This window comes from Bos taurus, chromosome 4 (assembly GCF_002263795.3).
Source record: "Bos taurus isolate L1 Dominette 01449 registration number 42190680 breed Hereford chromosome 4, ARS-UCD2.0, whole genome shotgun sequence".
Classification (NCBI taxonomy): Eukaryota; Metazoa; Chordata; class Mammalia; order Artiodactyla; family Bovidae; genus Bos; species Bos taurus.
Window position 1 is genome coordinate 70,678,457 of NC_037331.1, and position 27,040 is coordinate 70,705,496.

General features: G+C 40.4%; 1 protein-coding gene and 1 long non-coding RNA gene across 6 annotated transcripts in view; one reads left to right on the plus strand and one right to left on the minus strand.

The window, feature by feature from the left end:
• Positions 1–9,116, minus strand: part of LOC132345118 (uncharacterized) — a 34,558-nt gene extending 25,442 nt beyond the window's left edge. Inside the window, exons 1-3 of one of the 2 annotated variants that reach the window (XR_009494249.1) lie at positions 8,341–9,116; positions 4,733–4,854; positions 3,061–3,155 (exon numbers count right to left, since the gene is read on the minus strand). This is a non-coding gene — a long non-coding RNA (uncharacterized lncRNA). Of the gene's footprint in view, positions 1–1,928; positions 3,156–4,732; positions 4,855–8,340 lie in introns of those variants that run through there. The other variant, XR_009494248.1, reaches the window with a different exon arrangement.
• A 4-nt stretch (positions 9,117–9,120) lies between these two features.
• The window catches only part of C4H7orf31 (chromosome 4 C7orf31 homolog), a 40,297-nt gene continuing 22,377 nt past the window's right edge, over positions 9,121–27,040 (plus strand). Inside the window, exons 1-5 of one of the 4 annotated variants that reach the window (XM_024991098.2) lie at positions 9,121–9,280; positions 9,932–10,089; positions 20,744–20,920; positions 24,597–24,668; positions 26,770–26,799. In XM_024991098.2, the coding sequence (XP_024846866.1) occupies positions 9,956–10,089; positions 20,744–20,920; positions 24,597–24,668; positions 26,770–26,799 (413 nt within the window). In that variant the 5' untranslated portion in view covers positions 9,121–9,280; positions 9,932–9,955. Of the gene's footprint in view, positions 9,281–9,356; positions 9,500–9,931; positions 10,090–19,560; positions 19,620–20,743; positions 20,921–24,596; positions 24,669–26,769; positions 26,800–27,040 lie in introns of those variants that run through there. The other 3 variants (XM_059885893.1, XM_059885894.1, XM_059885895.1) reach the window with 3 other exon arrangements.

Consider the following 27,040-nt stretch of genomic DNA (forward strand, 5'->3'; position numbering starts at 1 on the left):
CTCTTGCCGGTTTCCAGGCATTAGTATATTGTTATTAATAAAACATAAAACTGTTGTTTCACTTTCTTAAAATATGTAGCAATACTAATTAGCTATGGCAATATACCTACATAATTTTCAACCTGCTTTTAAAATGTCACACAGCTTTTCCCTTGTAATTTAAAGCACTGAATTGTAACTGATATTGCAAAGTTACTTTTAACCACTAGAGGGCAGAAAATGTTCCACATTTGTACACAGTTCAGTTTAGTTCAGTCATTCAGTCGTGTCCGACTCTTTGCGACCCCATGAATTGCAGCACGCCAGGCCTCCCTGTCCATCACCAACTCCCGGAGTTCACTCAGACTCACGTCCATCGAGTCAGTGATGCCATCCAGCCATCTCATCCTCTGTCGTCCCCTTCTCCTCCTGCCCCCAATCCCTCCCAGCATCAGAGTCTTTTCCAATGAGTCAAGTCGTCACATTAGCATCATTCCTTCCAAAGAAATCCCAGGGCTGATCCCCTTCAGAATGGACTGGTTGGATCTCCTTGCAGTCCAAGGGACTCTCAAGAGTCTTCTCCAACACCGCAGTTCCAAAGCATCAATTCTTTGGCACTCAGCTAACTGATTTTAAAATCTTAAACCAAAAACAATAATCACCACCCCACCACAACAGAAAGTCTTCTTGCTTTATATTGTACAACATACTGCGCACTAAAGTCTCACTTAACAACTAAAATTTTAAACTAATGCACAATCACGTCAATTCAACAGTTTATAGTAGACAAAAGTAAACATTTTTACAGCCTGAGTCTAGCTGTGAGTTAAGGATTATTAGTATTAAGGAATCAGCACATCTTTAAGGAAAGTCAGAATATTTAACAAAACAGACAGTACCCATTAAGAATCAGCAAGATTCTTTCTACATTAAAACATCTACAATGGAATGGAAAGGTTGTTTATCATAAAATTAAAATAGTAACTGAAGTCATAAATTGATCAAATGCTAAAATATTTATATTTGACTCTTTAATTTCTTTACATACTTTCTTTTACCACAAACCAAATGTATTTCTAATTGTGACAAAGATGCTTTAAGTTTCCTCTTAATGTATCTTTTTGACCTCATTAATTTTTGTTAATTATTTCTATTAATTTTTGTCCCTCCCAATTAAGGCATTTGCATTTCAGTAACTAAAGCATTACTTTCTTTGATTAGAAATCACAACCTCTTCACTTTCTCACTCTCATTAATCAAAACATATCATGGTGAATTAAGGCATTTGGATTTCAATCTGTCTGAGTAACATTTTAACAACTGCCCCCTCTGCCTTCTCTCTCTGTCAATCCTGGTCATGTCCTACATCACAGGACAGAGAGAGGGCAATGGTGGCAGCCTGACAGAGGAAGAGAACAGGAATGAAGCCAGGGCTTATATCACTGGAGTCAGCGACTTCTCTGATGCGTGAGCCTTTCACTTGCCAATCAAACCTGACAAGGCTTTTACTTTGTAGGGTTATTGCTGACCTTACCCAAGACACTAAATCATTTCTGCAGTCTTGTTTCTTAGCCTAAGCAAACCTGCTGTCCCCACTTTTCAAGTCTGCGGGCACTGTTTAATACCAATAAACACAGCACAGTGGTGTAGAAAAGCTAAGGAGGGACAGCGAGAGGCGTCACTTCTCTTGGGCTAACGAAAGCGATACATATGTAAAACCAGGGCTAGTCAGAGGGAACGGCCTCTGTGCTATGACTATTGGTATAAAGTTACAAAAGGTTCTAACAACGATAGTAATAGGTCTGACTCACATGAGTCATGGAAAGGTGTTTAAGCAGAGACTGGATGGTTATACATCAAATAGGGATATCAAAAAGGAATATCACAGATGTCACTTCTGCTTGTGTGAAGTTGTACTAATTAACTTCCAAAACCTTATCAATCTTTTTTTATTTTTTAATTTAAATTTATTTTAATTGGAGGCTAATTACTTTACAATATTGTATTGGTTTTGCCATACATCAACATGAATCCGCCACAGGTGTACACGTGTTCCCCATCCTGAACCCCCCTCACACCTCCCTCCCCATACCATCCCTCTGGGTCATCCCAGTGCACCAGCCCCAAGCATCCTGTATCCTGCATTGAACCTGGACTGGAGATTCGTTTCTTATATGATATTATACATGTTTCAATGCCATTCTCCCAAATCATCCCACCCTCTCCCTCTCCCACAGAGTCCAAAAGACTGTTCTATACATCTTCAATCTTCTTTTAAGATTTATGTTTAGCAAAGAGATACCTGCACAAGTTTAAAAAGTCAAAAGACTTCTGCAAGGCTTCTAGTTAGGGTGACTGCAAAAACTTCCAGTTTCCCAGAGACAGTCCAGATTTACGCATGTTACCCCAGTGTAAGTATTAATATCCCTCCCTTTTACTCACCAAACTGTCCCAGCTGGATGAAAAACTAATGTCCTAAGCCCCAACCACATCCACCCCCAATTTCTATTCCCCAGAAGCAATTAATTTCAATATGTTTAGAAAATTTTCTGTATGGATTCAAATTTCTAAACAAACAAAACATGAGAATACTACTTGCATCAGTTAAAACTGCCTTCGAATGCAAAGGCTGGGGGGGCGGGGGGTGGGAAATCATTGACTTAAACAGGTAGAAAGAGGTTCCTCGAAGGTATACTGTTTGAAGACTTATTCATCTGAAAATTACTTCCCCCTTTACACGGTGGGATTTTATATCCATTCAAATTCTCACAAAGCATAGGGGTAGGAAATGTAATGCCATTGCTGAGACACACTACCTAGACCTCCCTTCAGAATAAGACCTGCCGCTCAAGCTGTCAACCCTGACGGGGGCTGACTCAGCTGCAGAGAGCTAGCTATCTGGCCCCACCATAATACCCCTCCCAAATCAGAAGCAGTCAATGCCTGACTGAGTCAGGGGTGAAAACAATTTTTCCCACCCAACCTAGGGCTGCTCTGAGATGCCATCAGTGCTCCAGAGCTCCACGGAAGGTTAGCCAAGGTTTTGTCAGACTCATTTCACTGATGGACCTGTCCCTTTACCCAATCTTGCTTCCTTTTCTTCCTTCCACAGGTGTTGACTTTTAATAGCTTAGACCCCAAACTGCATCTCAGCATCTGCTTCCAGAAAATGCAATCTGCAACAAATAGGTACTATGGTTGAAATTCAAAAAGTGCAAAAAGGAATATGGTCAAATATCTCCCTCCCACCACTGAGGTCCAGTTATCAGTTCCCCTTCTCAAAGGCAACTAATGTGGCCAGGTTCTTGTGCGTATTTCTAGGAATAGTATGCATATATAAGAAATGATTATATAAATACATATATATACACACACATGTATACACATAATTTATAAGAAAACATGTAATTTCATTTGCTACACAAATAGCACATACTCTCCACAACTCCTCAGTACTTTGACTTTTTTCCATTAAAATATATCTCAGAGGTTGTTACTAGACAATATATAAAACATGTCATCATTCTTTTTAATAGCTGCCTGGTATCCCATTGCATGGAAATAACAATTTATGTGGTGAACAATTATGTCAAATCTTTTCCTATTATGCACAGTGTTACACTGAATAGTCTCTGTGTGCATTAGAGACCTGTTATGCATGTTTTCAAACCCTATGGGTGCATACATGTAGGAAAACTCCTAGAAGAGGGGTTCCTAGGCCAAAATGCCATGCAGGCATGCTCAGTCGCTTGTTGTGTCCGTGCTACAGTTATAGTTTTAACAGATGCTGGTAAATTGCCTTCCTTTTCTATCATACCAATTTGTACTCCCTCGAAAAAAATAGAAGAGTCTATTTCCTCATACCCTTCCTTTATTGTATCACTGAATTAAGAGTCCAATATAAAATATAACAAAAATAGACATTATAAATGTCTGACAAAATATATTTATTATATATCCATGAGACAGGGGAGTTGTATAAAATTTATTTGCCAAAAATTTGAATGGTCAGTTGAGCAATTTTAAGTGATTGAGGGGTGGCTGGAGACTGCTTATCAGGCTTGTTCACAAAGGGCAGCAGATTTGCACTTACTAGCCACCATATTGCTTAAGCCAATTTCATATAATAAGTATCATTTCATATATGTTCAGAAAAAAGAATTTGAATAGATACATGTATATCTGAATCACTTTGCTGTACACCTGAAACACAATACTGTAAATCAACTATACGCCAATATAAAATTTAAAATGTTTTAATGTTAAAATTTTTTTTAAATAAAGTATTCAGGGGCAGTGCAGACAGTTGCCCAGGAGTACATTTAGAACAGGTGGAACAAGCAAAGTAGGCACTTCATGAGACCTTATTAATATTTCCTCACCAGTATTGATTCATAAACATTATTATTTTATCCACAGACCAGTGGTTTAATACATGTACAGTTATCAGTAATGAAGAGCTTGAAAGTTCCCCATAGTGACCACTGGAGTTCTAAACTATTTTTTATTAAGTTGGTCCATTTAGCTGAAAATATGCAAAAGTTTTTGAACACAAAGTAAGCCGTGGTCCCAGAAGAGGACTCTCCTGAGAGAATTTAGAGAATCGAGATCCTACATGTCAAAACCAGAGGTTCAGAAAACAAATGAGTGCTCACACAGAGGGCAATAGTGTCAAGAAAACAAAAACAGATCCCCCTAAAAAGCTGGAGAGCTCAATCAAAAGGAATGAGCTTGAATCTGAGAGGAGACTTACCAGACCAAAAGAGTGGAGAACACAAGGGGATCAAGTGGGTACCAGGCATGATTCCCAGGATCGTTAGTTCTTTAGGGATTCAACTCCTTCAAATACCCCTTTTGACACCAAGTAATGTGAACCTTTAAAAGAAAATGGTAACAGTTTAGCCAGCAAAATCCAATTTATTTGGGAATACCACATGAACTGCCCTTTGGGCCATGGAAACTATGGCAAACTACAGTCTGGAGACCAAAGGTGAAAGGTGAAATTGCTCAGTCGTGTTCAAGTCTGTGACCTCATGGACTGTAGCCCACCAGGCTCCTCTGTCCATGGGATTTTCCAGGCAAGAATACTGGAGTGGCTTGCCATTTCCTTCTCCAAGGCATCTTTCTGACCCATTGCAGGCACTCTTTACCGTCTAAGCCACCAGTGAATCCCATAGTTTGGATACCAAAAGAAGGAGTATTCTTTTATAGAAGAATAGTGGAAAAGTGGAAGGTGGGAGGGGCTATTTGTTTAAAAGTTCACTGGAGGAGATTTCAGGGTTGTAACAGTTTCTCATTGGCTGGATTATTTCCAGGCAAAAAGAAAATCTTTCTTCTTCCTGCTGTAAATTAAGCTTCTTCTGGCTGGAATGTGTAAACTGTGATGAGTGGTATGTGTATGAAAGCTCCCCCTTAGGTCTTCCCAACTCCATTTTGAATGAGGCTTTCCTTTATTCATCTTCTTTTTTAAAGTATTTATCTATTATCTATTATTAATTGAATATTTGGCTGTGCTGGTCTTAGTTGCTGCACGCAAGATCTAGTTCCCAAACCAGGGATCAAACCCAGGTGCCCTGCACTGGAAGCTCGATGTCTTAGCCTCTGCACCACCAGGGAAGTCCCTCATTTTCATAAAACATATCATGTCTTTATGCTGTACACCTTAAATTTATACAGTCGTGGTGGTAGTGGTTTAATCATTAAGTTGTATCCAACTCTTGTGACTCTATGGACTGTAGCCCACCAGGCTCCTCTCCTGAATCCTTTTTGCCAGGATTTCCCAGGCAAAAATAATGGAATAGGTTGCCATTTCCTTCTCTACAGGGTCTTCCCAACCCATAATTGAACCCGAGTCTCCTGCATTGGTGGGCAGATTCTTTACCACTGAGCCACCAGGAATTCCCAATTTATACAGTTAGTATTAGTTGCTCAGTCGTGTCCAACTCTTTGCAACCCCATGGACTGTAGCCTACCAGGCTCCTCTGTCCATGGGATTTCCCAGGCAAGAATTTTGAAGTGGGTTGCCGTTCCCTTCTCCAAAGGATCTTCCTGATACAGGGATTGAGCCCGCATCTCCTGCATTGCAGACAGATTCTTTACCATGTGAACCATCAAGGAAACCTCAATTTATATAGTGCTGTATGTCAATTATATTAATAAAACTGGAAAAAAGATCAAAATAAAAATATTCATATCTGCCAAGGAGTACTAAGTCTCTTAAAGTTTTATTCATGATCAAATGCCACTGGGTTAAAAGTCTCTATAACATCCTTCAAAAATATTATAGAATATAATCCATGCTTTACATTGTTATATATTTCCTGCATATTCTTTTCTTGACAGTTAAAGGTCTAGTTTTAGTAGTTTGGAATTTTCGTCAACTCAGATGCAATATTCTATGCATACATTTTTTTCTTTCATTTCAAATTTCACCTTCCCTGCTGGAAGAATTACAAATGATACAAAAGGTAAACAAAATACATTAAGGGAAATGAGGTAGTGAAAGAGAAGTCAATATGGCAGGTCAAAAAGGGATTTGCTCAATCATGCTGCACACATCTAGATAGGAGGCGACTGCTGGCTCAGCAGTAAAGAACCTGCTTGCAATGCAGGGGATGCAGGTTCGATCTGGGGTCAGGAAGGTCTCCTGGAGAAGGAAATGGCAACCCACTCCAGTCTGTAGGGATTTCCACACAGTCTATAGGGAAAATCCACACAGAATTTGGTCCGGGGCTTTTTTCCTTATGGTAATAAGTATCTTTGACCCCCTCTAGGGCAGTAAAGGAGCTTCCCTCGTGGCTCAGATGGTAAAGAATCTGCCTGCAATGCAGGAGACCTAGGTTCAATCTCTGGGTTGGGAAGATCCCCTGGAGAAGGAAACGGCAACCCATTGCAGTAGCCTTGGCCCAGGAGATTCCATGAACAGAGGATCCTGGTGGGCTACAGTCCATGCGGTTGCAAAAGAGTCGGTCAAGACTTGGCGACTAAACAACAACTATGACAAGTGTCGTTGGGGGTCACATACATATCACCAGATGGCTGAGATGGTGTGAATTAAATCATAAAAGCCTAGATTAAGGAGTGTTGGTCAAATAATAGACCCAATCCTGACAGCCTTTAGAATCTTGCAGATGTAAAAACATTTCCGAAGACAACAACTGTTTTTTAAAAGATCTGGCAAAAAACTTATTCTTGCCTGTAAATTTTACTTGAAAATAACAGAGGCAAAAATAATTAAATTTTCCTAACCTTTACACTCTGGCTTCCCAGGTGGCGCTAGTAGTAAAGAACCTACTTGCCAATGAAGGAGACATTAGGAGACATGAGTTAGGTCCCAGGGTTGGGAAGATGCCCTGGAGGAGGGCATGGTAACCCACTCCAATATTCCTGGACAATCCCTGGACAGAGGAGCCTGGCAGGCTACAGTCCGTGGGGTCGCAAAGAGTTCAACACAACTGAGCGACTAAACAACAGTCATTTGACCAAAATAAAATTTCAAACACACCAGGAAGCTATCACCACATATCCTGGTCAATCAACTTACAGTTTCCTCAACTTTCCTGGTATCACAAACACCCATTACATACTAACCTGTGGCTAGTGACACAGCTCATCAGATGTCACTGATTAAACCTATGACACTCAGTTATTACCTCCCAGGAAGAATCAAGCCATGAGGAAATTTGGACAAAGGTCAAGCATGGGAAAAGGTGACGTATGTAAAGTCCTGGGAGGCCAGGCACATAAAATAGGCTGGGCTGACAAGATAATGTCATGGGTATCCTGCGCACACAAAGCAGCGAAAAGGCTGAGGTGAACTTCTATGAGAAATTTTTTGGGTAAAAAAAATGTTAACGGGGTCAAAAAGAAAGTCAAACTTCACCTAATTCACAACTCTGCGTCCTGAAAAATCTATGCTTCCTGGTTTAGTGGCTGGTAACTACTGGACTCTGAGAAAGGTGCAGGGACAAAGAAACAGACCAGGAATACAAAATTAACACCTGGTCTACTCTAACGCAGCTTTCTTTCCCTCACATCAGCTAACACTCACCTGGAAAGCACAGCACAAAATGAATACCCACTGCTGCTGCTAAGTCACTTCAGTCGTGTCCAACTCTGTGCGACCCCATAGACGGCAGCCCACCAGGCTCCCCCGAACCTGGGGTTCTCCAGGCAAGAACACTGGAGTGGGTTGCCATTTCCTTCTCCAATGCAAGAAAGTGAAAAGTGAAAATGAAGTTGGGAACCAGGCAGAGAACAGCCCTGTTACACCTCCCTTCTGAGAGGTGGTCGTTCTTGCCCTCACCTTCCCCTGTGTTCCTGCGGGCTCAGTTCCAGCCTCTCCCCGCAAAAGTAACCAACCTTCCCACATCAGGGTCCTTCTCAGCGGTTCTTTCCTCAGCCATCACAGATACTCGCGGTCCCGTAGGTGCAGATTTGTGGTTCACATTGGTTTCTTCGGGAGGATTGGGGGCGGGGAAGTGGGGGGTGGTAACAAAGGTAATCGAAGCAGGGCGAGGTCTTTGCTGATCGGGTAGACCACCGCAGGCACACTGCCTGTTTGCCCTGTCCACACCACCTAGAAGAGGAAGAGCCTCGGCCTGGCATAATGTAGGGGCTGCACGTGCTGAGTCCTGCGGAAGCCACCCTCGATAAGGCCGCACTGTTCCCCATTGAGCGTAAGGAACATGGATGTGTTGGAGGCTCCCTCCTCATCAGAGTCTCCCTGGCACCGCACTCCTCCACCACCCAGTGCACAGCAGAGAACGCGCGGGCCCCAGGGCCAGGAGCCGCCTGGACCAAGCAGCCCTCGAAGGAGCACGAGATTCGTCCTGCCGAGGGCGCCAGGGGGCGGGGCCAGGGGCGAAGGGAGGGGCGAATAAACGGGCGGGGCCAAGGGACTGGAGTGCCGGAAGAATTTTCGCGCGTCGACGGGGAGTCTAGCCCTCGTTCCCCACCTTCCTTCCGGCTTCCAATTCTTACGGGTTCCAAGAGTTCGCGGGCTGGCTTCTTCCGAAACTTCTAAGAGCCCACCGCCGCCCTTGCTCTCCTCTCCGAAGACCGCCGCCCCGCAGGCATGCATTACCTATTGCCACGGTCACGGTCGCCGTCACAGGCACCCTCAACCCCACCCCTGGCCTGCCCGCCGGCCCTCTCTCTCCTTCACCCGCACCTGCACGCAAGCTCCCCTGGGCCGCAGGTGCGGACGACGGCGGAATTCCACGCCCCGCAGAGGCCCTCCAGCTCTAGGGAGGGGAAAGGGAGGCTCTGCCGCCTAAGGCGTCCAGGCTGATGTCCCAAGGTGCGTCGGAACCCCGAGGCACAGATCGGCAGGGCGTCGATGGCCCTGGAGGCAAGGCTTAGGCCCGTCCTGGCCAAAGCGCATCTTTTGCTTCCCTCATCAAGTCCTAAGGAGGGGTGGAATTCTCACTTTGGGGTCTCGCTTGTGCTGCACCGCTGATTCTCCACCTCTCTTCAAAGAACCTCTCGACTAGAATCCCTGAAGACTTTAGAAGCACAGGTGTTAATTCTGTTGGATGCTGAGTCTCCCTGCTTAAAAAAAAAAAAAAAAAGACCAGGGCAGGGGGAATCAGCTGAGTTTTCTTGAATAATTACGGTTAAAATTGAGACAAGAATCGAAGCCTTAAATGAGTCCACGAGTCATTCACTTAACATTCATACTCTACTTTGGAACCTCTTCCACTTTGTGGATTTGTTTCAGTTGAAATTCGTTTCCAAAGAACTTAAGTTGCTGTCTGTTACTGAAAGGACACCCGAGGGCCCACAGATAGAGCTCACCCCAAAGATAGGAGCCCATGATTTCTAAGCAGACTTGGGTTGAACTACTGAGCAGTACAAAGCAAGTTTCCTGCCTGCCTTGAGGGAGGGTCAGTGTGACAGCAGCTAACTCAGTGACTCTTTAACCAAATGTGCCCTCCTTTTCTTTTTGCAGGCTGTGCCCTTTTAGCCAAGAAGCATGGAGGTAATTCATGGCCAGCCCTACTGCTGTAGGGAGCTTGAAGGAGCTGACATATTGTCAGACACCTTTTACTCTAATGAATTGCACACTCCACTAGAAACGGCTACTCGCCCAACTGCCTCAGAGGACAGGTAAAACAAAGACTGGATAATGCAAACAATTATAAAAGGTTTTAATATATTACTGTATTTTTGTTTTGTGAGAAAAAGCATTTAAGGTTATGGACCTCTTCTGTGTATCACATTACCGGGAAGGCATAATATGACAATGAACTAAACTTTGAAGTGTCCACATCTATTAGTAACTTGGCAAGAAGTAAAAAGTTAGTGTATATTTTTAAAACGCAAACATCAAATTCATCTACTGCATTCTAGAACTCTAGAAATGATCTGTTCCTTCATTTTGAATTAATTTTGTTTCTTTGTCTTTGGCTGTGCTGAGGCTTCATCATGTGTGGGCTTTTCTCTAATTGCGGAGAATGGGGGGTACTCTCTAGTTGCGATGCTGAGGCTTCTCATTGCAGTGGCCTCTGTTGTTGCAGAGCACAGGCTCTAGGGCGTGAGGGCTCAGCAGTTGTGGCTCTTAGACTCTAAAGAGTACAGGCTCAGTAGTTGTGGCGAACAGGCTTAGTTGCTTCTCAGCATGTGGGATCTTCCTGGACCAGAGATTAAACCTGTGTCTCCTGAATTGGCAGGCGGATGCTTTACCACTGAACCACCAGGGAAGCCCTGTGAATTAATATTTTAATTGAACTTTATAAAGAGTAGTATGTGTGTTAGTTGCTCAGTTCAGTTCAGTCGCTCAGTCGTGTCCAACTCTTTGCGACCCCATGAATCGCAGCACGCGAGGCCTCCCTATCCATCACCAACTCCTGGAGTTCACCCAGACTCAAGTTCATCGAGTCAGTGATGCCATCCAGCCATCTCATCCTCTGTCGTCCCCTTCTCCTCTTGCCTCCAATCCCTCCCAAGCATCAGAGTCTTTTTCAATGAGTCAACTCTTCGCATGAGGTGGCCAAAGTACTGGAGTTTCAGCTTTAGCATCATTCCTTCCAAAGAAATCCCAGGGCTGATCTCCTTCAGAATGGACTGGTTGGATCTCCTTGCAGTCCAAGGGACTCTCAAGAGTCTTCTCCAACACCACAGTTCAAAAGCATCAATTCTTCGGCGCTCAGCCTTCTTCACAGTCCGACTCTCACATCCATACATGACCACAGGAAAAACCATAGCCTTGACTAGACAGACCTTTGTTGGCAAAGTAATGTCTCTGCTTTTGAATACGCTATCTAGGTTGGTCATAACTTTCCTTCCAAGGAGTAAGCGTCTTTTAATTTCATGGCTGCAGTCACCATCTGCAGTGATTTTGGAGCCCAAAAAAATAAAGTCTGACACTGTTTCCACTGTTTCCCCATCTATTTCCCATGAAGTGATGGGACCGGATGCCATGATCTTCGTTTTCTGAATGTTGAGCTTTAAGCCAACTTTTTCACTCTCCACTTTCACTTTCATCAAGAGGCTTTTTAGTTCCTCTTCACTTTCTGCCGTAAGGGTGGTGTCATCTGCATATCTGAGGTTATTGATATTTCTCCCAGCAATCTTGATTCCAGCTTGTGTTTCTTCATGTCCAACTCTTTGCAACCCCATGGACTGTAGCTCGCCAGACTCCTCTGTCCATGGAATTCTCCAGGCAAGAATACTGGAGTGATTGCCATTCCCTTCTCCAGGGCATCTTCCTGACCTAGGGATTGAACCCAGGTCTCATGCACTGCAGGCAGATTCTTTACCATCTGAGCCACCAGAGAAGCCCAAAGAGTAGCATAGTGGTTCCTTATAATTCTCTAACACCATCTGCTCAAAAATACTCCCAGAATCTGTTATTCAGACTTTATTTATGCTCTACCAAATTTTCTGTAATGCATTGCAGATTATGTTTAAAATCTCATCTAACATATATGAGTGATTACTATGTGTTGGCACTGTACCAAATGTTTTACTAATGTGGTAATTCTTTTAATCCCTACAACAGCCCTATGAGATAAATATTATTATTATCCCCATTTTATGTATGAAGGAACAGGGTACAAACAAGTAGTTTTCCGAGATATTAGTGCCAGCTTTACTGTATTGTATCAATATTTATTTGAATCATTTTTAGGAAAGAAAAAAAAACTCAAAATCATGGGTGAAAAATAACCTGTGTAATTGTTTTCTTGCTTTTGCTTGTTTGTTTTATAATTTCACATTGTCAAATCTCTCATTTAAGAAGTCTTTCTCATTTAAGAAAGTAGTCAAAAGAGTTAGACATGACAGAAATGACTGAGCATGCACATATGTTATCTTTATGATAGCAACCCCTCAAGAGTTTGAAGATTCTTTTGACTGTCTGAGTTCTTTTTGCCAGATGAACACTCATTTTTAACAGACTTTACTCTTCTCTCTTCCTGTGTCGAGACTTTCACTGTCTTGATCAGACTTCCATGGATCTATTCCAATTTGTAAACATACTCTTTATATGAAAAAATAAAAAGAAAGCTTTTTCTCCCAATTAAAAACTAACACAGAAGAAAAAAGAAAAAAAGATATAAAGAAAAAAATTTTAACTGAAAAAAAAAACCCCTGATATTTCTGTATGAATAACTTGGAAATCATGAAAATCCAAAAATAAAATAAATTTTCCATTTTTCCAGTGGAAGAAAAAATGAAATTAAAGCACAGGAAGAAAACCTTCTGTACTTCCTTTATCCAGAAACAGTATCCGTTGTTAATATTTCAGTATGTCTCCTCCATTTTTTAAATTTGAAGATTCCATTCAACATATTTTTTGTAAACTACTGTTTTTCACTTAATGCAAAGAAATATGTTCATATTTGTGGGAAAGTGTGTTCAGTTCACATCTACAGACTCATTCCTTGGTGTACCTCCTTTGTTATCTGATTCCCAAAAGTGGCTGTGAGCCCTAAATTCCTGCTCAGCTCCAAGGACCATAAGATCAGACAGGGCTTTCCTGGAGCCAGAGGAAATCCTTAGCAGATCGTGTGTGATATGGGGATAGGCAGTGGTCCCTGGATCAAAAGCAGAAGTGTGAGGTTTTATATTTGGCCAAAAGGGATCTGAGTAGGAATTTAACGCTGCCGTATCTGATGGAACTCACTGTGCCCGCAAAAGCACTCACAGAGGCATTTAACTGAAACGTTGATACCCTCTACCTAAATGGTCCTATGGTTTGGTTAGTAATTGGCTCCAAAACCCTTAAACAGACTTGAAATCTAAGAGAGAAGTCAGAGAAAATACTGCTTTTCATTGCTGTTTTCCAGTCACTTATTCGTGTCTGACTCTGAGACCCCCATGGAAGCACACCAGGCTTCCCTGTCCTTCACAATCTCCTGGAGCTTGCTCAGACTCATATCCATAGAGTCAGTGATGCCAACCAACCATCTCATCCTCTGTCGTCCCCTTCTCCTCCTGCCTTCAGTCTTTGCTAGCATCAGGGTTTTTTCCTATGAGTAGGCTCTTTGCATCTGGTAACCAAAGTATTGGAGCTTCAGCTTCAGCATCAGTCCTTCCAATGAATATTCAGGGTTGATTTCCTTTAGGATTAACTGGTTTGATCTTGCAGTCCACGGGACTCTAGAGTCTTCTCCAACACCACAGTTCAAAAGCATCAGTTATTCAATGTTCAGCCTTCTGATGGTCCAATGCTTACATCCATACATGACTACTGGAAAAACCACAGCTTTGACTAGATGGACCTTTGTTGGCAAAGTAATGTCTCTGCTTTTTAATATGCTGTCTAGGTTGGTCATAACTTTTCTTCCAAGGAGTAAGTGTCTTTTAACTTCATGGCTGCAGTCACCATCTGCAGTGATTTTGGAGCCCAAGAAAATAAAGTCTGTCACTGTTTCCATTGTTTCCCCATCTGTTTGCCATGAAGTGATGGGGCCAGATGCCATGACCTTAGTTTTCTGAACATTGAATTTTAAGCCAGCTTTTTCATTTTCCTCTTTCACCGTTATCAAGAGGCTCTTTAGTTCCTCTTCACTTTCTGCCACAAGGGTGGTGTCTTCTGCATATCTGAGGTTATTGATATTTCTCCCAGCAATCTTGATTCCAGCTTGTGCTTCATCCAACCTGGCATTTCTCATAATGTACTCTGCATATAACAAGGTGAAAATATACTAGCCTTGATGTACTCCTTTCTCAGTTTGGAACCAGTCCATTGTTCCATGTCTGATTCTGACTGCTTCTTGACCTGCATACTGGTTTCACAGGAGGCTGCTAAGGTGGTCTTCTTTTGCCATCTTTTTAAGAATTTTCCACAGTTTGTTGTGATCCACATGGTCAAAGGCTTTAGCATAGTCAATGAAGCAAAAGTACATGTTTTTCTAGAATTCTTTTGATTTTTCTATGATCCAGTGGATGTTGGCAATGTGATCTCTGGTTCTTCTGAGTTTTCTAAATCCAGCTTGAACATCTGGGAGTTCTCAGTTCATGTACTATTGAAGCTTAACTTGGAGAATTTTGAGCATTACCTTGCTAGCATGTGAAATACGTGCAGTAGTGCGGTAGTTTGAGCATTCTTTCGCAATGCCCTTCTTTGGGATTGGAATGAAAACGGACCTTTTCCAGTACTGTGGCCATGGCTGTTTTCCAAATTTGCTGGCATATTGAGTGCAGCACTTTCACAGCATCATCTTTTAGGATTTGAAATAGCTCAGCTGGAATTCCATCACCTCCACTAGCTTTGTTCGTAGTGATGCTTCCTAAGGCCCACTTGACTTCACACTCCAGGATGTCTGGCTTTAGGTGAGCAATCACACCATCTTGGTTATCTGGGTCATTAATATTTTTTTGTTTCTTTAGCCACAAAATTAAACACGGCGTATACTCAATTACCTATAAATATAATAAGGTATTATTTGAAGCAGTATCTAGGCACAACCATGTTCCTAGTTCCGAATAAATAAAATTTGCTTTTCACTTTATTCCATGCGAAGTTTTTCCTTTCCTAGTCCCCAAATGGGAAAACCAGGATGATCCTATATTCTCAGAACCTCCCCCTCCCATTTAACACCCTTTTAAATAGTAGCTGGGAAGCTTACAGAAATAGAAGTTCTCTTTTCTCTCAGTAGTATTCCTCAACTTTTCTAGAATGTATCATCAGGGCAACATTGGTAACTCTACCCTATCCACTCTGAGGCTTACTTCTTCCAAACCAGGTTCAGGGTATATGGCTCCCAACTCAAACCTCAAGGTATCTCAAAAACAAAACAGAACAATGAAGAACATTACCTTCATAATGGTAAGGATGAATACAAGTCGTAATGTATTAGGTTTCAGCAGCTTAATTTTCTAAGTGTGGCTGTACTTAAGGGGGTGGCTTTTTAAATATTATAATGTGTTTTGAACTAACTTGGCAATTTAAACCGAGATGAAGAATTGTTTCCTCTCATCCACCTATTTTTTTTTTCTTTCCAGAATAGGCAGCACAGTGAAACTAAGTTGTTACCCACCACTAGTCTGGTAACTGGGCACATGAAAATAACATGACAAGTGTTCTGAAAATACAGAGTCCCAAGCTCTGTCTTTGGGCTTCCCCAGTGGCTCAGTGGTAGAGAATCCACCTGCAATGCAGGAGATGCAGTAGACAAGGGTTTGATCCCTGAGTCAGGAACATCCCCTGGAGAAGGAATGGCAACGCAGCAACCCACTCCGGTAGTCTTGTCTGGAGAATCTCATGGACAGAGGAGCCCAGCAAGCTACAGTCTAATGGGTCGCAAGGAGTCGGATGTCACTAAAGTGTCTTAGCCTGCACTGAAGCTCTATCTGTAGAGACTCTGACTCACTGGGTCTGGGTTGGATCTAGGGGATCTGCATTTTTAGTAGTTTTCAACTTGTTTTGAGAATCACTGGGCTAGCAGAAAGCACTGAAACACAACATGAAAACCAGGATTGTGGTCTGGCTTACCCAGTGACCAAGGGCAAATTAATCTTTGTACATCAGTTACTTTCTTCACTGGTATGTTTTGGGACAATTATACTAGTCACTACTTGATCTCCTTAAAAAATGTTAATAAGTAAGTGGCATTCTTTTGTGTTTTTTCCTTTGAAAATTTAACAGTGGCAGGTACAGATACTCAAAATCACAGATGCCTACCTCCTTTTTCCATTCAGCTGACATCTCCTTCCTAGTCCATTAGGAAGATAAATATCAATTAAGGAAGTGTCTTGAGAATTGCTTAAGATTTAATTACAAGTTCCATTTTATATCTGTATTCATGCCATTGCTTTCTGATTCCTGAGGTTTGGGGGTTTGTTTGTTTTGTTTTTAACTGTTAGCTTCCTGTCAAAAAATAAGCATATGTTTGTTCTAGCCTTTCCTTTAATCGTGCCTCTAATCATTATTGGCTAAATTCAGTCCCCCAAATGAAAATCCTGTAAAGTGACTCCAAAGAAAGATATTGGTTTATCTACAGGCAACATATCTTTCTCTTAAACAAGTAAACATTAATTTTATGTGGCTACAGATTTCAACACTAATAATTTATTGTTATTTGCTTAGGAGACATGTATTATTTAAGCTATAAAATTATTTAATACTGAAACTTTAATATTTCATTTAATTAGTTCCTTCTATAAATTCTGTTAATATTAAAGCTAAGGGGTAGGGATATGAGACCCTACAGTGAAAGAGAAATATGACTTCTTTATGCTTTGCCTTTTATTTTAAATGGTTTCCTGCAACTTACTGGTTTTAGTGAATGACAACTCAAATGATTGATTAACATATTCTACTGGCTCATCTTCCTAGGCTAGTGTAATATATGAGGGTCAGATGCTGAGAAATTGACTCATCTAATTTAAATGTAACTTTTAAAAACTTAGATATTAAAGCTTAGGTTGCCATTAATCAAATGTATTTAAATATTTTTCACTTGTCATGCCCACACACTGTGTCTATTGATTATAGTCATAGATCATAGCTCAGAGGTCTGAGAACGGAATACCTGCATCCCTTCTCCAGTACCCCAAATCAGCGGACACGAGATTCTCCTTGACTAGCTGGTGCAGGGGGTGGCAGACTTCTTCCTTAAAGGACCAGATAGTAAATACTTAAGGCTCTATAGTCTCTGTCAAGGGCTTCTCTAGTGGCTCATATGGTAAGGAATCTGCCTACAATGCAGGAGACCCTGGCTTGCCTAGAGAATTCCACGGACAGAGGAGCCTGGCAGGCTACAGTCCGTGGGGTTGCAAAGAGTCAGACACGACTGAGCAACTAACACTTTCACCTTTTTCACTTTCAGTCTCTGTCAAACCACTCAGCTCTGCTGTTGTAGCAGAAAAACAGCCATAGACAATAGCCAGTATACAAATGAACGGTCATGGCTGTATTCCAATAAAATTTTACTTACAAAAACAGCAGTAGGTTGGATTTGGCCTGTGGGTCATAGTGTGCCAACCCCTTTGTAGTGACTTTGAGACAATACATTCCATGTATGACAGTCCCAAGTGTTAGTTCTTCTTTCAGCAAATTGGTGCAGGAGGTTGACACTAAACCAGTGCATGGGTGCAGAGAAGAAAGCGGCTCCACTGTCCACATCTGTATCTCTGAGTTCCCTTCCCGTGTTTCTAACTGGGTCCACATTGCTCAGAAGGTATCATCCAAAGGGCCTGTGAGATCATGCAGGGTGTTACCCTTGTCTTCCTCACTTGCTTCCCCTCTCAAGCAGCTCTTCTCTACTGTGCCTCAAATTTCAATATTCTGTATCAGCTCCTCTGATGTAGCCCAAAATTTAGCTGTCTTTTTGTCCTTAAGATTCAGCTAAGTTCCACTCAAATCTTTATTCTGTACATTCTGGTAACCCAAAGCCTTCCTCAAAATGTACCGAAATTCCAAGGATGGGGTGGGGATGGCCATAACTGACTCTGGGTACCGGCTCCACGTATTCTGCTTCTGTTCAACAACATTTTGACCCAGATGTGAAACAGTCATTTTTTAGTTTCCTCCAAAGACCTCATCCAAACAGAGCGTTTGTGAGCCTGGTAAATTTCACTGATCAGGTAAGGGTCTAAAGGAAGAATCACATCATACCATATAATATATAACTAAGAGTCCCTTATAAGCCATAGCTTCTGTATTTAAAAGTTCTTTATCCCGGCTACCATCAGAGTTCCCCCAATGGCTTTTCACTCACTGTGATCCCTTAGCATCCTGCTAGTCTCTTTTCTTCCTCTCCTTCTAATTCCCTTTCCCCTCATCTTCCTCTCTCAAGAGTGAAACACCAGATCCCTTCCATTGCTGAGCAGCTTAATAAATCTTGGGTTGCTTGAGTCCTTATCAACACCTGTACTTGCAGAGTCTCTGTCTCTTCTCCAAGTGGCCTAACAAAATACTTGATCAAACAAGCCAATCTTCCCCAAGAAGGATTCTGGAGCCAACACTGTCAGGAATTTTCAGTTCCTTAACCTTTCAACTTTCTTCCATGATATTGCCCCTGCTTAGAGTCCTCCCTCTCTTGCACCCAGAAAAGTCGTACTCATCCTTTAGAACTCATCCTAGACAGTGATTCACCCAAGAATCTTTCCTCCAGAAGGGGATCCTGTTGGTCTTGCATATGTACAAATAGGGGGTATGCTATCTATCTCTGACCACTTAAATTCAAGTTCAAGTCATGGGCAAGTGCAAATTTGGGGAGAAAATGAGAGCTGGTTTTTCCTGACTCACCTTTAACATGAGAGGGCAGTCTTTTAGGGTCCCAGTTTACGGTAGGGATGGCTTCCTTTAGATTCCTCACCTGGCTGATTTCTGTACTTCTCCCCCTGCAATGTCCTTAAAGCAAAAATGAAATCTGCCAGAATTAGCACTGCCTTAAGGGCAAAAGTGGCTTCTGTGCTTGTTTGGCACCCCACTCCAGTACTCTTGCCTGGAAAATCGCATGGACGGAGGAGCCTGGTGGGCTGCAGTCCATGGGGCCACTAAGAGTCGGACACGACTGAGGGACTTCACTTTCACTTTTCACTTTCCTGCATTGGAGAAGGAAATGGCAACCCACTCCAGTGTTCTTGCCTGGAGAATCCCAGGGACGGGGGAGCCTGGTGGGCTGCCGCCTATGGGGTTGCACAGAGTCGGACATGACTGAGGTGACTTAGCAGCAGTAGCAGCAGCAGTGCTTGTTTACCTTTCTGGATTCCTATTTCCCCTCTTATGGAACCCTGGTGTCTCTTTCTGTCTTGTTAACAATGAGTTGCTTTTAAGAAGATGCTTTTCTTTTCAACGTTTTGTGTTGTTTGCTCAAGGAAAATCGAAGCAGTCAAATAAAAATAGAATTCAACTTCTCCAAGAAAATTTGACCCAAAGTTCAGTGGGTCCCCTTTCTAAAATTATCATGTCATTGTCTGCTCTCAAGGAAAACCACCTTGCAGTAACTATTTATTGAGCATATATTTGCAAGGCACAGTGCCATATCCTGGGGATTCCATGTTGAGTGTGCCAGTCTTTTGTCTGCAATGACCTGTCCTCTTTGTTGTGCTGGGGAAACTGTGATGAATCATTGTTCTTTGTTCTCTAAAACGTTGTGCTGTTCATTTCTTGGTGACAGATTACTGCTTTATTATACGAGGATGTAACTTAAGAACAGCCAGGTGGAAGAGGTGCATAGGGCAAGGTATGTGGATTGGGGCACTGAAACTTCCATGAAGTCTGAGGGTCCCACCGCCACCTCCACATGGTCACCAACCCCAAAGCTCTTTTTCCAGCATTTTAATGTATTTTTAGTGGGATGGTTAGTCTAAATAATTGACTGCCATTAGTGGAAACTGGAAGACATGAAATCCTTCCTAATTAGGACGCAGGTCTTTAGCCAGATTAAGAGCTTTGTGCGGACTTCTCCCTAGCCTAAAGTTTTCATATTGTGTCATAAGTAGCAGTCCAGGAAACAAATCAGTCTATTTGGCCTTTTTCATTCACTCAGGCATGCAATTCATTTCACAGACATCCACTAAGTACTTCCTGTGAAGCATTTTTACAACAGTGAATATGTGTCCTTGCCCTTCACTCCCTTGTTGAGAAAGAGCAGAGAAAGTCATCTGAACTACCAGTTTTTAAGATGAGACTAGCCCTACCAGCCAATTTAGGAAATTACCATGTCTTCAACCTACTGAATGGTATAGTTGTAAAAGGTGGAACAATTGGAGAATTATTTTCTATGGAAGGTAATTTGTTGAATAGGGCAGTACTTCTAAAGTTTAGCATGCAAAGGAATCATCTGGAGGCCTTGTTTAAAACAGATTACATCTTAAAGGGGTGGGATGGGGAGAGGAGAGGGAGGCTCAGGAGGGAGGGGATATATATATAGATAACATTGTGACTGATTCACACCATTGTATGGCAAAAATCAATGCAGCATGGTAAAGCAATTTTCCTCCAATTAAAAAATAAAGAAAAACAGATTATAGGGCTCAACACCTCACTGCACCCCCTAATTCTGATTCCTGGATCTGGGATGGAGCCTGAGAATTTGTATTTCTAACAAGGTCCTTCTCTAGCTCACTTCCGCATTGTAGAAGTGCTAACAAGCTCTCTGGAATCTCTCTTACCAAGAGCATTAGTCCCATTCATGACTGCACCTCCTGACCTAGTCACTTCCTGAAGATCCCACCTTTTTATATCATCACATTGGACATTAGGATTTGAATACATAAATTTGGGGGCAGGAGGGATACAAACATTCAGACCATAGCATTCCACTCTGAACCCATTAATATTTCAAAAATCTCTCTTTGTATGCAGGTATCAGAAATTCAGACAGTCACTCCAACGATGTAGGCTTCCATGGGGTGCTGAAAGGGAATATGGAGGGATGATACCCATTTCGCTCCCTGAGGAACACAGGCCGAAATGTGAACCTCCTAGAGTCATGGGCAAAGGACATCAGCATTATGGATTTGGTGGAGAAATCTGGCCAAGGTAAATGAACTTTCAGTCTCTCACATAGAGGTCATTGTTATTCAATTTTCTGTATTTCTATTGTGAGTCCTTTGTTAACTTAAATCTACTTCTGAACTTTTATTATTTATGAAAAGAAACAGATGGGAACACTAATTATATAATTTCTAATTGTGAAGTCAGTAAAAAATATGTTATAAATATCTTTGCTCTCCTTAGAGATGTTTATGTGATCAAAATTTTTGATTAATCTAATTCCCTTGCTAATCATATTTTATCTAAAACTAAGCAACATTCCTGAGAGAGATTAATTTTTGGCTTGAGCAAATAGATGGCCTAATTTCTACAAATGTTGACTTTTGAATTCTATTTTTTTAAAACCATCTATAAGTCATTAGAATCTAATGGGCATTGTTTTCAAGTATTAAAATATTTCAATCATCATTTATGTCTTAAAGTTACCCTCTCAGCAAATGTATTCAAAGGCCAGTTAACACTGAAGATAAAGCACACACACACACAAAATCTGAGCAGTAAATTAAATGTCACATTAACTATTAAGTATGAAATTTACTCAAAACAAAATCCACTGAAGCTTCTCCACACAAAGCCTGCTTACTCCTGTTTTATCTAACAATCCTGGCTACCTAGCTTACTGACAATCTAGCTAACTAGTTTTTTATTCTAAAGCAGTTAAAATAAATAAATAGGCTACAGCTAAAGAGGAAAACAATACCAGTAGGGACATGTGGTAGCCTTATGAAAGCCTCAGTAAAGTAATAAAAAGCAGACAAATGAAAAGTCCAATTGGAAAGATGCAAATATTGACACATTGAAGATAGGACCTCAAGTTCATTAATTCATTCAACAGATTTGTTTAAGCCCCCACTCTCGTGGAACTTACTTTCTAATATAATATAGATTTTTAATATCTTTGTAAAATGGAAATTGTTATCCTGGTTTTACAATAGAGACCCAAGAGGTTTAGTACCTTTCCTTCTGACACAAGAGGGTCAGACAATGTGAAGTTTCAGAATGGGGATCTGAATTATACAGTTTGATAATGTTAGTACAGTTGGCTAATGTTCTTTTCATCTGTTCATTCATTCACTCATTCCAGCTATTCATTTATTCAGTCATTTGAATATAGCAAGCATTGTTGAGATTAAGGTATAGCTCTTCATGGAGTTTATAGTTCTGGTCCCCAGAATTTGTGTATTAAAAAAAATGTACAATATCCTAAAAGACTTAGAAGTATATTCAGAATAATAGTGTGTAAAAAGAAAGCAAAAGACTAGCTTCTTATAAGAAAGAAGTCTTAGTGTCTTACGGAATGCAGCCCTAGGATACTTGGGAAAGGAAATATTTGTTCCAATTAGAATGTCAATCACTCCTGACTCAGAAATGCAGGTTAATATATTCGGTTCCTGTCACACCCTTTTGTGTTAAACGTTACCATTTTTATCATTTAAATGTTATCATTATCATATTTATCTCTTAAAAATATTTCAAGTTCCCTTGCCCTCAGCCCGTAGGAATTTATTACCTGGTGTGTGTGTGTGTGTGTGTGTGTGTGTGTTAAGTCGCTCAACCGTGTCTGACTCTCTGTGATCCCGTGGACTATAGCCCACCAGGCTCCTCTGTCCATGGAATTCTCCAGGCCAGAATACTGGAGTGAGTTGCCATTCCCTTTCCAGGGGATCTTCCTGACCCAGGGATCGACCCCAGGTCTCCTGTATTACAGACAGATTCTTTCACTGTCTGAGCCACGAGGGAAGCCTTTACCTGGTGGGGCAACCCCAAATTTTGTCCCTGAAAGATTTCTAAGCATCCCTTGGGGCTTCCCTGGTGGCTCAGTAGTAAAGAATCTGCCTGCCAGTGCAGGAGACACGAGTTTGATCCTTGATCAGGGAAGATCTCATATGACAAGGAGGAACTAAGACCCTGATGCTGGGAGGGATTGGGGGCAGGAGGAGAAGGGGACGACAGAGGATAAGATGGCTGGATGGCATCACTGACTTGATGGACATGAGTTTGAGTAAATTCCGGGAGTTGGTGATGGACAAGGAAGCCTGGCGTGCTGCGATTCATGGGGTCACAAAGAGTCGGACACGACTGAGCGACTGACTTAACTGAACTGAACTGAAGCATGTGTGAGTTAAAGAGTGTTTGATAATCTCTCTACATTCAAATCTCTCAACCTTGCCATGAACCTAAAACTGCAATCTAAAGATTGTAAATATGGATATATCTGATTCTTTAAATTTCTCATAGTGTTCCACAGTATGGATGTATTAAATTATTTAGCCATTCTTGTGTTTTCTTTTTCTTCTTTTGTATTAACTAAATGTATGAATATCTTTATACAGGCTTCCTTGAACTCAGTACACAAATGTTTCTCCAGGGAAAATTCTAAGTAGAAGTTATGGATCATAATATATGAATTATTTTTAATTTTATCCCCCAAATGCTTTATATTCCCAGAGTAGTATCTAAAAGTATCCATTTTGCCATATTCTTAGCCAACTGTACTAACATTATCAAACTGTATAATTTTTGCCTATCTAAAGAATAAAAAGTTTATCTTGATTATCAGAATGCATTTCTCTGATTAGACTGAGTACTTTTTTCTTACATTTGTTTTCTTATTTTTTACTATTTATATTTCCTTTCTGTTCTTATTCTTTGCTCATTTTTATTGCTTGTCTTTTAGCTATAGATTCTTACTGGTTCTTGATGTTCTGGATATTAACCCTATATGTATCTATTATAAATATTTCTTCTAATCTTTGTTTTATTTGAGCTTTTTTTGCTGTCTTGTCTTAATTTTTTTATAAATTCTCTGTATCTTTTTTTTAAAATTTTTTCTATTATTTATTTTTGGCTGTGCTGGCTGTGCTGCACAGGCGTTTTTCTAGTTTTGGCAAGTGGGAACTACTTTCTAGCTGTGGTGCGTGGGCTTCTCCTTGTGGTGGCTTCTCTTGTTGCAAAGAATTCCATGGACAAAGGAGCCTGGTGTGCTACAGTCCATGGGGTCGCAAAGAGTTGGACACAACTGAGCGACTAACACATACACACTCTTGTTGTGGAACACAGGCTCTAGGGCACGCAGGCTTCCGTAGTTGCAGCATGTGGGCTCAGTAGCTGCGACTCCTAGGCTCCAGAGCACAGGCTCAGTATGTTGGGGTGCATGGGCTTAGTTGCTCCTCAGTATATGGGATCTTCCCAGATCAGGGCTCGAACCCATGTCACCTGCATTGACAGACAGATTCTTTACCACTGAGCCACCAGGGAAGTCCTTTTCAAAAATTTTTCATTTGATGTTATCAAATCTCCTTTTGATTTTTGAGTTTTTAAAAATCTTATTTAAAATGTTTTCCCTACCACCAAGAAAAAAAACATATTCCTATATTTTTTTAATATTTTTATGCTTTTCACCAATTCCTTAGATTTTTAATCCATCTGAAATTATCTCTTTGAATAGTATGAAGTTGAAATCCTTTTTTCCAAATGGCTAATGAATTTTTCCTGCATTGTTTATTAAAAAATAAGCCTTTTCCCACTGATTTAAAATGCCATCTTTTCATATACTGAATTACCACATATACATGGTTGTATTCGTCTATTTATCTTTTACTATCTCACCATTACACTGCTATTAAAAAGATGTTCAATTTAATCTGTTCTTTCTTTTCAGAAAGCTTCCTATTGAACAATTTTATTACTTGTCACAGAACAAAAAAAGTGACATCTACGGAAATGATTCTTTGTAAGTTTGAGGTTTCTTTTCCTTATGTGAAATCAAATAACATTTTTAAGTGGAAATGAGTTATATGCAAAATTTTAATAGTCCCCAAATTTTCCTCAAGTCTAAGGAACTTCTAAAAAAACAAAAGTCTTCCTTTTTTTAAATAGATCATTGACTATAGAAACCAAGACCAATAGAACAAGAATAAAATAAATAGACTAAAACCTACTAATAGTTTGTTGCATTTAAACAACAAAAAAAATTGGAAAGATGGAATAGTAATGTTCAAAAAGATTCATACAGGTCCTCTTGACCCATTTCCCTGCCTTTGACTTTGTTATTCAATCTAATAAAAATCTGTTACATTTTTTAAGAGGGTCATAGAAAAAGCCCCAGTGCCCTCAATAAAAATTTTAATCAGAATTTTATGAAAGTGGTTTGTTATGACAATCTACAAATAACTCTTAATAAAGTTACTCTGTAAGTTTCTCTTTTGGATAAAGAATACTTAATTTACTCTTTGCTTAGAGGAATTATTTTCTAGTATATTATTTTTTGCTCATTGAAATAGTTTGTTGTAGATATTACAAAGGCCCACTTTGTAATTTTCAGATAAAATACTGACAGCACTGACGTAAAAATGAAAATACTATTAGTTCTGTTTATAGGTGATAAATTAATATAGAGTTCAGCCACAAGAGGGAGCCAAAAAGTTATGAAATTTGTGGTTGCTAGGCCTTTTTCCCTTTGGGATTAATAAACTGAAAAGCAGAGAGTGGCAGTAAAATCATGGATAGGTTCAGGTCAAGGAATTCGTGTCTCTGAGCATTTTTTATTTTCATTTTATCCTTTCAAACTTTGAATTTTTAAAAAAGCTTTTTAAAATTTTTATTCTTATTTTTCCATTTTGTTTTTTTAATTGAAATATAGTTCATTTACCATAGTGTATTAGTTTCAAGTGTATAGCAAAGTGATTTCAGTTATACACACACACACACACACACACACACACAGTTTTTTCCATGTTGAATCAAATTAATTTTAGGTAAGTACTTGTCAAAATCAGCTAAATGAGAAAAGCCTTAAATGCTGATTTAATGTTTCATATATAATAGTCAATCTGGTAGCTCTCGATCTCATAGATTCTTATATTCATTGCTTTCTATCCCCTACTCAACCAGAAATTTAACTGGAAGGCATGCTTTTTCTTTTTAGTTCCAACAAACTTAGAGTCCAAATAAAGATATAAACCTTTTAAAGTGCATGTGGATTGTGTGTTTACAATACATTATAGACTGATAAAATTATATGGCTTATGTACCACTTTCTAAATAGAAGAACATATAAAAAAGCAAACAGTATATTCAATTTTACTGCCTTTACTATTGATTGATAGCATTCTGTTCATTTTTCATAACTGAACTATTTCAGAAATATTTGTATAGGCTGAAACTAATTGTGAAATCCAATGAAAGTTGATGACAGTCCTTCTCTAGTGTGGACTTTGTCCCTGGGCTGCAGTGTTATTTCTTGGCACGTAGAGCTCAGAGCAATTAGTAAATACACAACCTTCTAATAGTGAAGTGATTCAGAAAAGGCATGCCTCTGAGAACTCGTTCAGTTTTGTTCTAGCCTCTCTGCAACTGGGCAACATCTACTCTCGTGAGAAGTGAGCAGTTCTGGGCAAAGGGCAAAGCACACACTGTACTTATATGTTTTCTCCAACCAGGCCACATTCAGGTCACTTTAGGTCATGTAATTGCACCACACGCATGGTGTCAGGCTACCTCTGAGCATTTCGGTGCTCTGCCTATGAGCGTGAAGTCAGTAAGAACTAAAGCTCTATTATCATTAGAATAAGTTAGAAATGCAGAACGAGTGGTGAGTGGGGCTGAAGTTAGAATAAGCGTAATGGAAAAAATTGACCAACAGACAACTGAGATATGAGAATATCATATCTGTCTGGTTAATACTCAGTGTTCCGGAAAGTCAGTCAGTATCATAAAGACTCTGTAGTTTGCAAACGGGATACTTCTTTATTCTTAAGCAAGTTGCTAATAGAAATGTGAGCTTTTAAAAGTCCTTAATATAAATTAGGATTTGTTTCCTGTTTTTATTCTAGGCTGCCCAAACCACCTAATTCAACAGTAGGGTAAGTAGACAACTATATTTTCCTTCCCTGTTATAATCAAGAAAAAAATATTGGCCATCTATATGTCTTAGACAGTGTAAGGACAAGTTATACTTTTCATAGTTGTTTTTTTTTTTCTTAATCAGGCAAGAGAAGAGGCTGATACAAGTCCAAAATAACAGCATTACTGATTTCCCCCAATTATATTCCCAACTTACTTTTTAAAGTAAACCTTTAAATTTAGTACTATTTTATATTTACA